This window comes from Fomitiporia mediterranea, assembly GCF_000271605.1.
Source record: "Fomitiporia mediterranea MF3/22 unplaced genomic scaffold FOMMEscaffold_2, whole genome shotgun sequence".
In the NCBI taxonomy this organism is placed as follows: Eukaryota; Fungi; Basidiomycota; class Agaricomycetes; order Hymenochaetales; family Hymenochaetaceae; genus Fomitiporia; species Fomitiporia mediterranea.
In genome coordinates, this window is record NW_006760387.1 from 4,023,747 (window position 1) to 4,037,766 (window position 14,020).

At 43.1% G+C, this 14,020-nt stretch overlaps 4 protein-coding genes across 4 annotated transcripts; 3 read left to right on the plus strand and 1 right to left on the minus strand.

Annotated features, from left to right (window-relative positions):
• Nucleotides 1-2,085: 2,085 nt before the first annotated feature.
• FOMMEDRAFT_165688 (PLP-dependent transferase) lies at nucleotides 2,086-4,185 on the minus strand. The gene is made up of 10 exons (XM_007263268.1): nucleotides 4,095-4,185; nucleotides 3,895-4,033; nucleotides 3,530-3,834; nucleotides 3,413-3,471; nucleotides 3,317-3,360; nucleotides 3,158-3,261; nucleotides 3,005-3,098; nucleotides 2,762-2,949; nucleotides 2,487-2,695; nucleotides 2,086-2,418 (listed from the first exon to the last, which is right to left on the minus strand). The coding sequence occupies exons 1-10, from the start codon at nucleotides 4,146-4,148 to the stop codon at nucleotides 2,175-2,177; spliced, it is 1,440 nt and encodes a 479-aa protein (XP_007263330.1). The 5' UTR covers nucleotides 4,149-4,185; the 3' UTR covers nucleotides 2,086-2,174.
• A 2,424-nt stretch (nucleotides 4,186-6,609) lies between these two features.
• On the plus strand, nucleotides 6,610-7,369 carry FOMMEDRAFT_152418 (uncharacterized protein; the record flags this gene model as incomplete). Its single annotated transcript, XM_007263269.1, has 4 exons — nucleotides 6,610-7,067; nucleotides 7,127-7,196; nucleotides 7,254-7,274; nucleotides 7,313-7,369. 4 exons carry the CDS (start codon nucleotides 6,610-6,612, stop codon nucleotides 7,367-7,369), a joined length of 606 nt encoding a protein of 201 aa, XP_007263331.1.
• Nucleotides 7,370-7,886: 517 nt separating this feature from the next.
• On the plus strand, nucleotides 7,887-9,107 carry FOMMEDRAFT_131801 (NAD-binding protein; the record flags this gene model as incomplete). The annotated part of the gene is made up of 4 exons (XM_007263270.1): nucleotides 7,887-7,960; nucleotides 8,017-8,253; nucleotides 8,393-8,449; nucleotides 8,510-9,107. The coding sequence occupies 4 exons, from the start codon at nucleotides 7,887-7,889 to the stop codon at nucleotides 9,105-9,107; spliced, it is 966 nt and encodes a 321-aa protein (XP_007263332.1).
• Nucleotides 9,108-9,301: 194 nt separating this feature from the next.
• Nucleotides 9,302-12,290, plus strand: FOMMEDRAFT_103131 (P-loop containing nucleoside triphosphate hydrolase protein; the record flags this gene model as incomplete). The annotated part of the gene is made up of 8 exons (XM_007263271.1): nucleotides 9,302-9,742; nucleotides 9,794-10,601; nucleotides 10,660-10,742; nucleotides 10,794-10,996; nucleotides 11,051-11,220; nucleotides 11,273-11,465; nucleotides 11,519-11,711; nucleotides 11,768-12,290. The coding sequence occupies 8 exons, from the start codon at nucleotides 9,302-9,304 to the stop codon at nucleotides 12,029-12,031; spliced, it is 2,355 nt and encodes a 784-aa protein (XP_007263333.1). The 3' UTR covers nucleotides 12,032-12,290.
• Nucleotides 12,291-14,020: the final 1,730 nt, after the last annotated feature.

Genomic DNA, 14,020 nt, shown 5'->3' on the forward strand with positions numbered 1-14,020 from the left:
TAATAAATAATTTTGTTAATTTACTTTTTCTACTTTTTCTACTTTTCTTACTTTATTTACTTCTAATCCTACAGTGTCTATTAAATCAAAAGTAGCTATTAAAAAATCTGAGTCATAGCCCTTCAGTACTATATTTACTGTTGAGTCTCTACAAAATCCTAGAGTATATAGTTAGAGTCTAAGAGTTCTAAAGTGACTTCTAGATTTGTAGAGAAGGCTTCTTACTACAAATCCTGCTCATTACTCATTATTACTCTAATAACCTAACAGATATACTATTACTTCTACAGACAGTCCTTAATCTAGTGCCCTGACTTTCTATAGACAAAGTATGCTTCTTACTTTTAGGCTTCTCTAATGTCTATCAGAACAGATTGATTGTAAATTACAGACAGATTAATCTGAGAGTTTAGAACTGTTAGAGCTAAATGTATGTATAAGCATTCTGTACAGACTTAATACATCTGAGCTACAGCTTGGTTGAAGGAAATAGTGTGTGTCTTCTACTCAGTGTAAGTAACTAGTTCTAGTATCATTCTAAGAATCTTATTAACTAGTTCTAGGTAAAGAGCTTTTTCAAGTATTCTAATAAGAACATTATCAAACCTAAGTATGAATCCTACCTTTTAAGCTAGGATATTAAACTCCTAAAAGAAGGTATTAGTAGAATGTTTGTCCTGTTATAGAGACACAAGCTTATTCTACACATTGTACTTTTTATTCAGATTAATAAAGAAAGTATAGAGTTGCTCTATGAATTCTAAATATAACTTATTGTTCTAAAGTCAGATCAGGCTTCTGATCTAATATTCTTCAATCCAGTTCTAGGCCCAGGTGGCTGTGTTACCTTCCTTCATAAAGGAGAGGACAAATAGGATACAATTAAGATCTAAGGATAGATTAGTTGAAGTAGTAGCTACATATAGTTCAACTTAGTGCTAGAAGTCCTTAAAGTACTACTCATTAAAGTCTAAAGGGTAGGTTATATACACTTTCTTTCTAAAACAGGTTGTAACTTCTAAAACAATTAGAACAGGTTCTGAAGGGGTTAGAGGTATATAGTTAGTAAAGACCTCTTAGATAGAGGTCTACACATATTAAGCTAGTTCTACTCATAACTACTAATCTAGCAGGATAGTAGGGGTGACAGTTAGTGTAGAAGGGTTCATGTTTACACTACAAAGGAATCAGCACTAAACTAAAAGGGGTAATGAATAGAAGAAGGGTGGCAAAAGTTTAAAAGGGTTTAGAAAGTTTAAAATTTAAAAATGTAAAAGGGTTAGGACAAAGAAAAGAGATTGACACAATAGTGAGTACTAATGCTTAAAATGTAAGAGAGTTGTAAGGTAGTAATGGGTAGTCTTGATCTGATGTTAGTGACAGTGTAGAGGGGACCTGAAGGCTTAGTAAGGGGACTCAGGCTACAACTATCCTACACAACAGAAATATAGAATGTAAGTACTAGAACATAGTTGGAACTTGTAGAACAGGTAGAGAGAGAGAGTAAGACAAGAGTAGAGTATATAGAGTAAGCCTAAGAGTACAGGACTACCTAGAGTAGACAAGATCAAGACTACAGGACTAGTCTAATCTTGTACACCTATATATACTAAACTACACAAGAGTACTTAGGGAGTATGAGCTACTAAGAATGATAAGCCACAAAGAATGAAAGAAAGGAAGGTCAAAGATAAAGGTACAAAGAATGAAGGGATAGACAAAGGGTAAGAGACTAAGGAATGAACAAAGAATGAAGGGGTGGTCAAAGGAATGGAATGATAAAGTAAGGAAGGGTAGTGGTAAGAGTCAGCATACATATAGTTCATAGACAGTGCCTCTGAGGGACAGAAGTCCTGAGTTCCAGTACAGAAGGGTGCAGAACCCTCAGAACTGAAGGTACAAGAGTAGAGAACCGTAACAACAAATAAGTTAGATAGCTAGGAAAGTGAAGATCATCCGACTTCACACTTATGGTGGCTACATAGACCTGTATAAGCCTCTTAAGGTCGAGTTCTGAATTAAACTACGCTTGGATCGCAGTTCGATCGCAGGGGACATGCTATTAGCAAGTCGTTTATCGACATTCTTTATTCTCATCCCTATTTTCAGCAAAATATTTAGTACATGTTTATTAAATTGGTTTTTGCCCGATTCATCCGCTGTTTTTCATCCGGCTACGCGCCAGATCGGGCCTTTAGAATGACTTCTCTTAGTCGCCTCAAGGCCTCTTCGATGTCACCTGGATCAATAACACTGAAAGATGCGCGAACGTACGCGGTCTTGCTGCCAGTAGGCATGAAGGACGTTCCAGGTAGAGCGAGCACACCGTTTTCGTATGCTCTTGAACGGATGATTTCTTCGGAATCATCGTCAATTACCTTAGTAGAATTTGAAGGATCGTTGAGTAATAATTTGAACCTACGTCAGTGGCGAATATTAAAGATAGTGATCAACACAATGAATGGGAAGACGCGAAGCACACGCACCAGAAGAACATGCCAGCTTCTGGTGTACTCCATTCCACAAGGCCATCCAGTTGACGATGCATAGCAGCCTCAAAGACATCGCGTCTTTGGCGATAAAACTCGGACACGTTTTCAGTATGGAGTTTGAATCCGTCATATCCGAAGTGCTTGAAGATAGTAAGGGCAATTACTTGTGTAAGTGTGGACACTTGCAAATTCGCAGACGCGGTCTGCGCAAGCCGCACAAATTGAGACGTAAGTTTCGTGGAGCCTTTCAGATATGAAATGAAACTTACATGCAAATCCATTGCATCTAGAATTGGTTTCGGACCAGAGGCGAAGCCGATGCGGATTCCGGCAGATAAAATCTTCGACACACTATCGAAGCGCAAAACTAGACCAACTTCCCCTTGCTCAAGTTCAAGAGCAAAGTAGGAGGGAGGGCGGGCAGCTCTGCCATAGTACAGATAATAATATGGATCATCTTGTTTGCTTCGGTCAATTCGTTGACAATAAGAACAGAATAAGACGCGACGAACCTTCTAGGATGAGGAAGTTGTATTTTCTGGCAAGGTCAAGTACCTCGAGCCGTCTTTCCCTTGAAGCCGTCATACCGGTTGGGTTGCATCCATACTACAGTCAAAGCCGTGAATGAGAGGAAGGACACAAGAGGTTATAAATCGATTACTGACTGGAACGGTATACAGGAACTTTGGAAGAGGTCTAGCAGCAGGCCAATTCTCGAGTACGGACCTCAGTGAAGAAGATTGGATACCATTTGCATCTGTTTCGATGGCTATGCATAGTGCTAGATTAGATCGGGCAGTACCATGCAACATAGTCGAACTTACGCACGACCTCGCCTCGTAACGTGTCAAGCAATGGGAGAACGCCACTTATGACAAGTATAATGAGCACTATAAAGCCATATTGTCATTATTACTCACGAGTATACGGGTGTTTCTATAAGAACGCAGTCTCCTGGATTGACCAGCGCATGGAATGCCTACGAGAAATTAGCACAATAGTTCATTTCATGATAAACTACAAGGGAGTAAACACACCTTGTATAAGAGATCCTGAGAACCTGAACCTATCGAGATTCTCCAACCTTCATCTCTCATACGACGATGAGAATATGCCTGTAAACCTTCGACCCATTCTACTAGAGGTTCATATCCTGCAGTTGATCCATACTGCAACCCCGCCGATATATCAGAACCAGATATATCTAACTTGGTCTCGGAGCCGTCAGTCGGGTTGCGCACAGTAACTTGAAGGTTAGAGATAGGAAAAGTTTCGGGATTTGGCTTTCCGGCAAGGAGAGAAATGACTCCGGGCTTCTTCTCTAATGGGAACAGACCACGTACTGTAGAAGGTAACCGTCAGCAAAATTGAAGAAACTATAGAAAACATAAAGCTCACGAACTGTTATTCGGCTTGCGGCGCCTCGAATCCGCAGAGATGAAAGGTGCATAGAATTCAGGAGGCAGGATCTTCACTCCGGTTTGCTTGTCAGGCGTCGGGGTTGCGGACAGTTCAACAGGAATGCCATCCGAGTGAGAAATCTGAGAAAGTAAATAGTTCTTGAGTTCGAGAAGGTGAATAAGAACTGTGAGTGCAGCTTACTTTCACTGTGCCATTCAGTGGAAGAGAGGCGCTAGTGGTATTCAAGCTCGTCATCGCTGTCGGTGACAAGACTTATCGATCCACGCGAGCAGGGATCAACCGAACGCGTTCATATCAATCTTTGCTGCAACTTTATAACTTGTTTCTCGGCAAAACTACATGACTCGACCAGGTACGTAGGAAAATATGACGAGTCGGAAATATCGGCATTTTAATTTTTGACCTTATTTTGACCTTGGTATTTAATCGGCTAAATTTGAAGTCGCGTTATACTTAAGTCTTCTCCTTCATCCACGATTCACTTGTGTCTCGTCGCGTCAACAGGTCAACAGTACAGTTACCGCAAGTGCAACTCGAAGGCACGCCCCAGGCTGGCACAATGGTCGAAAGGAGCAACCAAAGTCTTCTTCATTGTCCATGCCCACCGCCGTCTTCTACGCGCTCTGTCATTGACTGTCCAAATGTCGCCTTGAATTTTTTTATCGCCACTAGTACTCATCCCCAATGGTAGGTCCTCTAGAAAATTACAGGACTATGCACAGTAGACAACAGTACTGGACATGCTGGAAGGCTTAGCTTTTTGCTAGTTTCTGACGTTGCTTTCTTTGTCCTGGTGGCGATTCTCGAGTTAATTGCATCGTCCGTGAATTGGTTACAAAAACTAAATGCCCAATACACGTATCGTGATGTACACATAATTGCGGACAACTTTTGGTAAACGTATAATCGTTCTTGTTGGGGGCAGCATCTTATTATCTGCACTCTGAGTCTGTATCGGCTAGCACCGCACAAGATTTACTACTTTGCACTGTACGGATGCGAAACCGTCTGGGCATATTCGGTACACACTCGTACATCGAAGTACAGACTTTCGTACTAACAGTACAAGAAATATCTAGCCTGACGTAGGAACTTGCCTCAGCATACCTTTGCTAAGTATTCAACACAACTGTAAGTCTTAACTTGATCGCCAAATATCTGTCAAAGCCAATCATTGTGTTTGCCTTCTCGGAGCAAGGTCTTGCCTTGTTCATCTAGTGGTGACAGATTGTCTACTCATTCTTGCCCCACAGCTTTCTTGGGTGCTAGAGAGCTCTCAGCAGTCAAGCAGTGGGGTGAAACCAGGGGGACACAAGAACTGATTCTTGACAAGGCTATCTTCGCTGAAGGTCGGAGATTTTGCTCTCACTATTACGCCTCACAACGAAGCAAATACAATAACGAAACTATTCACGGACTGTGCAAATGGACAACTACAACTTTTCTCTCTCTCTCTCCCTCAACGAGTCAAGTTAGTTACTACATTTTTAAATGGCAAGACTATTAACCTACATAATTCGTCTCGCGCTATTCCAACTGCGTGCTTCATGTCTTCTTCTACAAATAAGCGAAGGTATTGTGGCTCTTGTTGGGTAAAGACTTGATCTGAATATGCTTATAACTGGACCGACACACGCATTACCAACACAAAACAGGTCGGCATTGTTCTCTATCTATGCACGCAGTATCTACACGGATATGTTATCCGGCAGGCATTTATGGACACATGCTTCCTGCAGTCCAGGCCCTGATACTATTCAGATTACGACAAAGCACACTCACACCTCTGCGCGAGGAACAAGCCAGCCTTGTACAGCGTAATACCCTCTGAATAATGCAACCAGTACCAATAAATCTACTAATTTCCGGACGTGAGCACAGCACATCCTTGAGAATTCGTAATATTCGTTTTTCTAGTCTTGTACATGTTTTTGTTTTGCATAGACAGGTGTTAGCAATTTGCGAGAGAAGGGATATTGAAGCGACCGACAAGATCAGACAATTTCCATAATGGTTAGGTATCTTTAGTTGATGAGCTCGGTACTTCACTCTTTCTCGTCGAGTTATTATACTAAGTCTGGTCATGACATAACTTCTGCTCAATCCTCTCTTGATTACTATCCATTGTTCATCTTACAAGAGTCTCTGTATGGTGTTCAAGCATGGGGAGCTGGAACACAACCATTCGGATACCCCATCGAGAAAAGCGTATATTGTATGCTTACAGTCTATGAACAGGTAAGGGTTTTGACAATTGTCCTTATGGACTTATGTCATGCAATGGTTCGGACCGACAGCTTCCGATTATCCGATAAGAATACACAAAGCTCTGGTACACGCTTATTACTTTACGCATTATTGAGCTAACGCTGAGCAAAATCAACTTGCGGGATCTTATCAAAGGCATCACTCACCCAAAAGAGGGTAGAAATCGAGTATCTAACTTTGCTCAGTATTTATCTGTTGCCTTCCCATATCAAATAGTACTCCATTTATCATAGTTCAAATATGCACACCTAGGCCTGGGCCACTCCCACTTATCCATGTGTCGAGCTTTGCACATAGATAAAGCAGTACTGTGGCGCACTGACATGGTGCTAAAAACTCCATCGTGACGTTGCAACATCGCAACATCATCGTCATTTACTGTCGATTCATTACAGTCAGGGTACAATCTGCTTTTGAGGCTGTTGGTATGCCAGAGTCTGCAAGTCTGATAGAGGATAAGAATGTGATGAAGCTCATGGAGGAACTCGTGTACTTGGCCCATTCAAATGATGTTGACGACGATGAAGAAATCGGAATACGGTCTTTCTTAAGTAGGTATCCTGAGAAGAGTGGAGCAGACCGTGAAGTAGCAGCCAAGTATCTTGAAAAGAACCAGGAAGTTTCGGAACTTGTTTCAACTTATATTCAAGTCGAAAGAAGTTTGTCAAAAGACAAGAAGAAGAAAGACAAACTTGATCCGCTAAAAGCACTCGATCATAAAAAACGGGAAGCAAGCGGGTATTCCTCCTTCTACGACAAATATAAAAGCGACCAAGTTTTGGCTTCCTACGTTCTTGAATGCAAACGGATCAGGAGACATTTGCACGATAGGTTTGGCATTTCCATCCCTAATGACCATGTAATCGGAAGCAGTGAACTAGAAAGGTACAGCGGTAAAATTAAGAAAACTAGGCCAAGAAGTAGCACATTCTCTTGATCCAAAGGCTGGCCATGTTACCGTTTATGAATGTCTACCTACCGTGGTTGCGCTGCGATGAAAACTCCGGGAACTGTGTATATGACGCAGAGACGAGAAGTTAGATAGACTAAATCTCATCATTTTTTCGACAGGATACGCACTGTGGCGGAGCTGTATGTATGTAATACTCAATTTGCAAATCAAGGAATAGGGTCGCAACACAAGGGTACGCCATTCAAGTGCGAATATCCGTCTGCGACCAGAGTAAAGCACTCATTATTTGTATCAAAATTCTAAAGCCAACGGAACATAAATATTACCCCCACGTCATACCGCGGTAATGGTAATGCACGACCAGTATGACGCCACCCTTCCCCACGCCAAGGCCACAATCGAATGCAATGGAGGCGATTAGTGCTAGTAGCTGCCAACAAATGCGAGAGTGTGGCAGCTCTCAATAATGCGATTACCCGATCTGGAAAGCAACACCTCAAACAGGTAGTCCACCGTCCAGGATAAGACCATGGTTGCATCGTACCTTGAGGGTTACATGGCATGCCACTAGACGAGTTAATAGTTTACTGTACTTTTAGTTAATGTACAATCGCTGTAATATATAAAAGCGAGTGCAACACGTGCATAAGGATTTGCTTCCCACTCTGGTCCTGCTGTGAGAATAGAAGCGACTTCACTCTGCTTCCTCGTGCATGCAGCAATAACTATTATTAGAAGCCCATTGAACAATATGAGCCCACTTTCACATCGCGAGCTTGAACCCAACCACCATGGCATCGCATTTCAACGCTGCCACGGATTTGCCTGACTTGACAGGAAAGGTAGTCTTGATTACTGGCGCAACGTTAGTATTCTATATTCGCACTGCCGTTCTACGACTAATGTTTTGTGACGCTGTAGGTCTGGCCTTGGTTATCCCGTTGCTCAGGAGCTCCTACGCAAGGGAGCAACGGTATATCTAGCTGCAAGGAACGAAAGCAAGGCTATTGCAACTATTTCACGGCTTGAGAGAGAGGGATTAGCGCCAGGCCATGGGAAGCCTTTATGGCATAAACTTGACCTGGAGAATCCGCACGACGTCAAGAACTCAGCTGAGGAGTTTTTATCGAGAGAGTCTAGGCTGGATATATTGAGTACGTGAATTCAACGGTTGGGATTTGGAAGTAAACTATACTTAATCTTTGTTACAATCCTGAAGTCAATTGTGCAGCGATGTGAGCATATGTTCTCTTGAGCCAAGAGGTTATTACTGAACGCACTGCAATTGAACCAAAAGCCTTGGCAAGGAGTATGGAATGGGGCCTATAGGAGTGCAAGATATAGTAACTGTGAAGTAAATGCAGTGGCTGTCCTCCTCAAAAACATATCCACTGATTTCTTTATCAAATAATAGCTACATCTCACCATTCCTCTTCACAAAATCTGTCCTTCCGTTGATGAGGAAGACCGCTCAACAGGTGGACACAGATGTTCGAATCGTGATTGTTGCATCTGATGCGCACAAAGTCATTTCGAACGTGCAGTTCAAGACCAAATCTGACCTCAACGGACCGAGCACCAGTGACAGATATTGGTACCAGTTCGTTCGTTATGCGTATACAAAGGTTCTCGACATTCTCTGGATGAAGGAGCTAGCTCGGCAACTTGCTGTGTCAGAGGATGGAGGAACCAATATCTTATGCTTGGGTACACATCCTGGAGCCGTAGCCAGTGAAGGTGCTTATGCGGGTGTTGCGAGGTTGCCATGGCCACTCTCGGTGCTGGGGCGTGTAATTTTGCGGTGGTTCTTCCGCACGTCAGCTGACGCCGCTGCGACAGTCCTTATTCCAGCAGCAAAGACCGAACTGCGGAGGGAAAAGGAGAAGTACCATGGCCGGTACCTGGTACCAATAGGAAAACTGAGTGGAGTCAGCAAGGCGGCGGATAACGAGGTCCTGGCAAAAGAGCTGCATGCTTTGACTGAAAACATATTATCCGAGGAAGGTCTATAGGCCCACACTTGCTCCGTCTGTATATGCTTTACTTGTATAGTGACCGCCGCAGAATGTTGAGTCAGTAATTAGTTACTATGGTTTGAAACAAAATGTATTTTCCGTTGAATCCGTTCGCGCTTGTCACGTTCTCATAACCGTCACGCTCGCGCGTCTGCGTCGCGTCTTCGAAGTCCAGGACCTTTACACTCACCATGGCATTCGACATACACACACCTCGGCGATCGAAGCGCTATCAGCCCCTTGTGGACACTGCTGGTAGCTCTAACGAGGGGGAGGAACGATGTACCTGGATAGGCTCACCCATTCAATCGCGTGAATCGCAAGTCACTGACCTCCACGAGGAAGATTCATTTGATGAGGACACAGACACGGAAACCGCTTTCTACGAAGCATTTCTCAGGAAGAAGTTCAATAAACAAAAGGTGGTTGAGCAAGAAGAGTTTGCAGTTGGCGATACGGTACTCGTTAGGACACAAGCAAAACTACCGAGTGTGGGTGTCATTGTGGCCATGTGGGAGGTTCGAGCGATGGATCGAAGTGAACAACAGAGGGTATACCAAAAAGTGAAAATACACTGGTTTCTTCGGCCGACAGAACTTCCCAGAGTAAGAGCCAAACGGGACCATCTTGAGGTATGAAACACACAATCATTTCTCTAACGTCGAGGCTGATTCGTATCGCAGAACGAGGTCTACTTCTCGCTTGCAAGCACCGCTATCCTTGTCCCTCATGCGATTATAAAACACTGCACAGTGACTTCCACTGCCCCAAAATCGAGTGCTTCAAAACAAGCGAAGAAGAACAGGACCGCGACGTTACCTCAAGATGAATTCTATTGCAATTCTGCTATTGATGCTCTTAGGGGCTTATACTACGAACTAGACTGGGATGGACACAGAGAAACAGCTTTAGAAGCTGCAGATGACGTCAATGGGTCCTCCTGGATTGTAACTGTGGTGTCAACCACGCGCAAACGAGGTGGAAGGAAGAGCATATATGCTGAAAGTAGTGACGAGGACGCAGATAGTGGAGATGAGTATGAAGCGCCTTCGGCCGAAGAGGAGGGAGAGGAGGACGTTGCGTCAGACGGAAACATGTCGGCAAACGACCAGGTAATTTCTGATGAGGAGGAAGATGATGACCGGATGCTCTGTACTCCCTCAAAGAAACGTAGACGCGCTAGGCAAGTTGCGACTCCGCGCAAGTCTAAGCGAACAAAGCGGACTTTGGCTATGCCAACACCTCATTCTCGTGCAGCTTTGAGAGCACGTGCAAAATCAAAACGAATGGCATTCAAGCCTGCTCCACAGATTGCTTATGACTTCATGAGTTCGGCAGGCGACAATTTACCAGAAGACCCATGGCTAAGGGCAATGCAAGTGCTTCATGTGGGATCTCGGCCGGACGTCTTGCCCTGTCGTGACGCGGAATTCTTGCATATTCTTCGCGCTGTCGAGGGTCTACTCGAAGAAGGAAGTGGAGGTTGTGTCTGTACGTTCCTAGTTTTGGAGTATCACCTAATCAAACCTCCTGACATTAGCATTTTCAGATGTATCTGGTGTTCCGGGCACAGGAAAGACTGCAACTGTGCATAGAATAGTACGAGAGCTGAAACGTATGGCAGAACGCAACGTAAGCACTCGAGCTCTGGTACGTTGCACTGGCTGACTTTTAAGAGCACAGGAAGCAAACCCATTCACGTATGTCGAAATAAATGGACTAAAAATTCCGGAAGCATCTGCGGCATACAGTTTGTTGTGGGAAGCTGTCTCTGGACATGATGCAGCTAACGAAGGCCACCTGAAAATAAGTTCGAAGGAGGCATTGAAGCAGTTAACAAAGTTCTTCGGTGCGGGTGTCCGAGCTGGCCCAGCTGGTCATGCTTGGTATGTGCATTCGTCTCTTCAAAATCTGTGACTCATTAAGCATGGTGTCAATAGTATTGTGTTGATGGATGAACTTGACCAATTGCTGACTACTAAGCAAGAGGTCGTCTATAACTTCTTCAACTGGCCAACGTTAGTTGGATCGAAGCTTATCGTCATTGCAGTAGCAAACACACATGATCTTCCCGAACGTGTGATGACTGGGAGAGTTCGCAGTCGTCTCGGTATGTAATAAGCCTATCCGGTCAGAGGTCTGTACTAATTGCCATCCGGAAGGTATGACACGGATAAACTACCAGCCGTACGACAAGGCACAGCTCATTAGGATAGTGGAAGCCCGACTTCAAGCTGCAAAGGAAGGATTTATCGGCAAGTTCCCCGAGGTCATTACGGCGGACGGCATCAATTTCGCGGCCGCAAAAATAGCGTCCATTAGTGGTGATGCGCGTCGAGTATTAGATATATGCAGGTGTGTATAAAGGTTGTAGGGTCTTATTGTATCGGTATTGACGATGATTACAGACGAGCTGTCGAGTTGGTACGCCCTTCCGGAAAGCCGGCAAAGATAGCAGATGTCAAGGAGGTCATCACGCGTATGCAGAGCAGTCTCACCGCTGCGTATCTGGGTGACTGTAGTTTGCACGAACGAATCATGCTTGCTTCACTGATTAAGTGTATGCTGCGAGATGGAGTCCTTGAGATTAAATGGGACGATGTGCGTCTTTTCCTGTCACTTTACATACTTATCAAGTTCACTAACATTTGTTCCAGGTCCAACGTCAGCATCTTATCTACACACCTGTCCTGGCAGGTGATGGTGACCCCACTCGGAAACCATCTCCGACCGAACTACGTTGCATTCTGGATGGATTGCTTGCTTCTCATGCAGTCCTCATTGAGGATGGGTCAGGTGCTGCAGCTGCACGCCGTGCAGATGGTGATCGTAGGATTATTCTCAACATTGAACAGACCGAGGTACAACGAGTGTTAAGCGAGATGGGTGGACAGATGTGGAAGAATGCCCTGGGACTCTGATGAGATATGGCTCGGCCTGCTAACACTTCCTTTGTTGTCTGGTATTGGATGCCAGATCTCCTTAATACGGCCAAGCAAGGCCAGAAAGCATGCCTGGAGGAGATAAGTCCTTCGTGCTAGCCCTGTCTACCTTACAGCTGCTGGACGATTCGATACTGCCTCAAGTGTTATTTACTGTTCAAGAGTTTTCATTAAATATGTATCGATAGACACTCTATCATAGATGCCTTTAGCGTGTAATCGCAATAACACAGTTCCGTGGAACATTAACGGAGGTCATGTGCAATAGAGCAAAGAAATGCGGACTGTCAAAGGGCGGTCTGATAAAATGGGTTTGAATAAGGTTTGATCTGCACGTGACCAGTATTCGGGCGTGGACTAGGGACTGGCGTGGTATCCATCCGTGGTTTATTTGATCCACACCACGGATAAGGTGAACCACGGATGGAATTCCCACGGTTACCAGATGAACCGTGGTTACCGTGCCACGGTTCAATTCCCGTATATAACATTTAGATTTTTTATGCTATTTTGTACTTATATCACACAATTATGCAAAATTAATTATATACAAGCTAAGATAAAATATTACATGGGTATTTAAATGAAAATTATACAAGAAATTAATTTTTTTTGTTTTCCATAAATATGAAAAAAGAGAAATAAATCAAATTTCAATCCATTCCCGTTCTCTTAGCCTCAATAATATTAACTGCATCCTTGTAATTCCTGAATAAAGGTGTTCCATCCTAAGATCCAACTGCCATTTGTGCTCTGAATGTATCTGATGAGGTGTTATGTTGTATGAAATTGATTTGACAACAACCAACAGAAAACACTTGCTCTGTATTAACAGATGTTGCTTAGTAATACAAAATGTGTTAAAAACTGTTATCTTCAGTAGAGAATATTAAAAAATACCTGGAGCTGAGCAAAAATCCAGACCCATCCTAGCTAAACTAGGGTGCTTTAGCTCACAATTGGCCCAGTATTAAATAATACTACTAGCAGCTTGGATTGCTGAATCTGGAATCAGTATTGGGACAAAGAAAAGAGATCAACACAACAGTGAGTACTAATGCTCAAAACATAGGAGAGTTATAGAGTGGTAATAGGTAGTCTTGATCTAATGTTAGTGACAGTGTAGAAGGAACCTAAAGGCTCAGTAAGGGGACCCAGGCTACAACTATCCTACACAACAGAAATACAGAATGTAAACACTAGAACATAGTCAGAACTTGTAGAACAGACAGAGAGAGAGGGTGAGACAAGAGTAGAGTATATAGAGTGAGCCTAAGAGTACAGGACTACCTAGAGTAGACAAGATTAAGACTACAGGACCAGTCTAATCTTATATACTTATATATACTAAACTATACAAGAGTACTCAGAGAGTATGAGCCACTAAGAATGATAAGCTACAAAGAATGAAAGAAAGGAATGTCAAAGATAAAGGTACAAAGAATAAAGGGATGGACAAAGGGTAAGAGACTATAGAATGAACAAAGAATGAAGGGGTGGTCAAAGGAATGGAATAATGAAGTAAGGAAGGGTAGTAGTAAGAGTCAGTATACATATAGTTTATAGACAGTACTCTCAAAGGACAGAAGTCCTGAGTTCTGGTACAGAAGGGTGCAGAACCCTTGGAACTGAAGGTATGAGAGTAGAGAATTGTAACAATGCTGACAATTCCAAGCAACTTCATCTGAACTGGCTTTACTAAATACTCAACCAATTGTAAGTTTTTCACATTAATTATATTAACAATACTAATATTCTTTATTATAGAATTGCTCTTGTTATATGCCCAGCTGTCTATCAGCACCTATTAGATTAGCAGATAGTATTCATGTTTATCTGGATGAACCCCTTTTACATTTTTAAATTTTAAACTTTCTAAACCCTTTTAAACTTTTACCACCCCTCTTCTATTCATTACCCCTTTTAGTTTAGTACTGATTCCTTTATAGTGTAAACATGGACCCTCCT

Excerpts from the sequence above, each read along its gene's own strand:
- FOMMEDRAFT_165688 (XM_007263268.1), bottom strand. The coding sequence starts at position 4,148 with ATGACGAGCTTGAATACCACTAGCGCCTCTCTTCCACTGAATGGCACA. Across the intron at positions 4,034-4,094 it reads CACTGAATGGCACAGTGAAA|ATTTCTCACTCGGATGGCAT; the intron begins GTAAGCTGCACT and ends TTACTTTCTCAG. Across the intron at positions 3,099-3,157 it reads AGTTCCTGTATACCGTTCCA|TATGGATGCAACCCAACCGG; the intron begins GTCAGTAATCGA and ends CTTTGACTGTAG.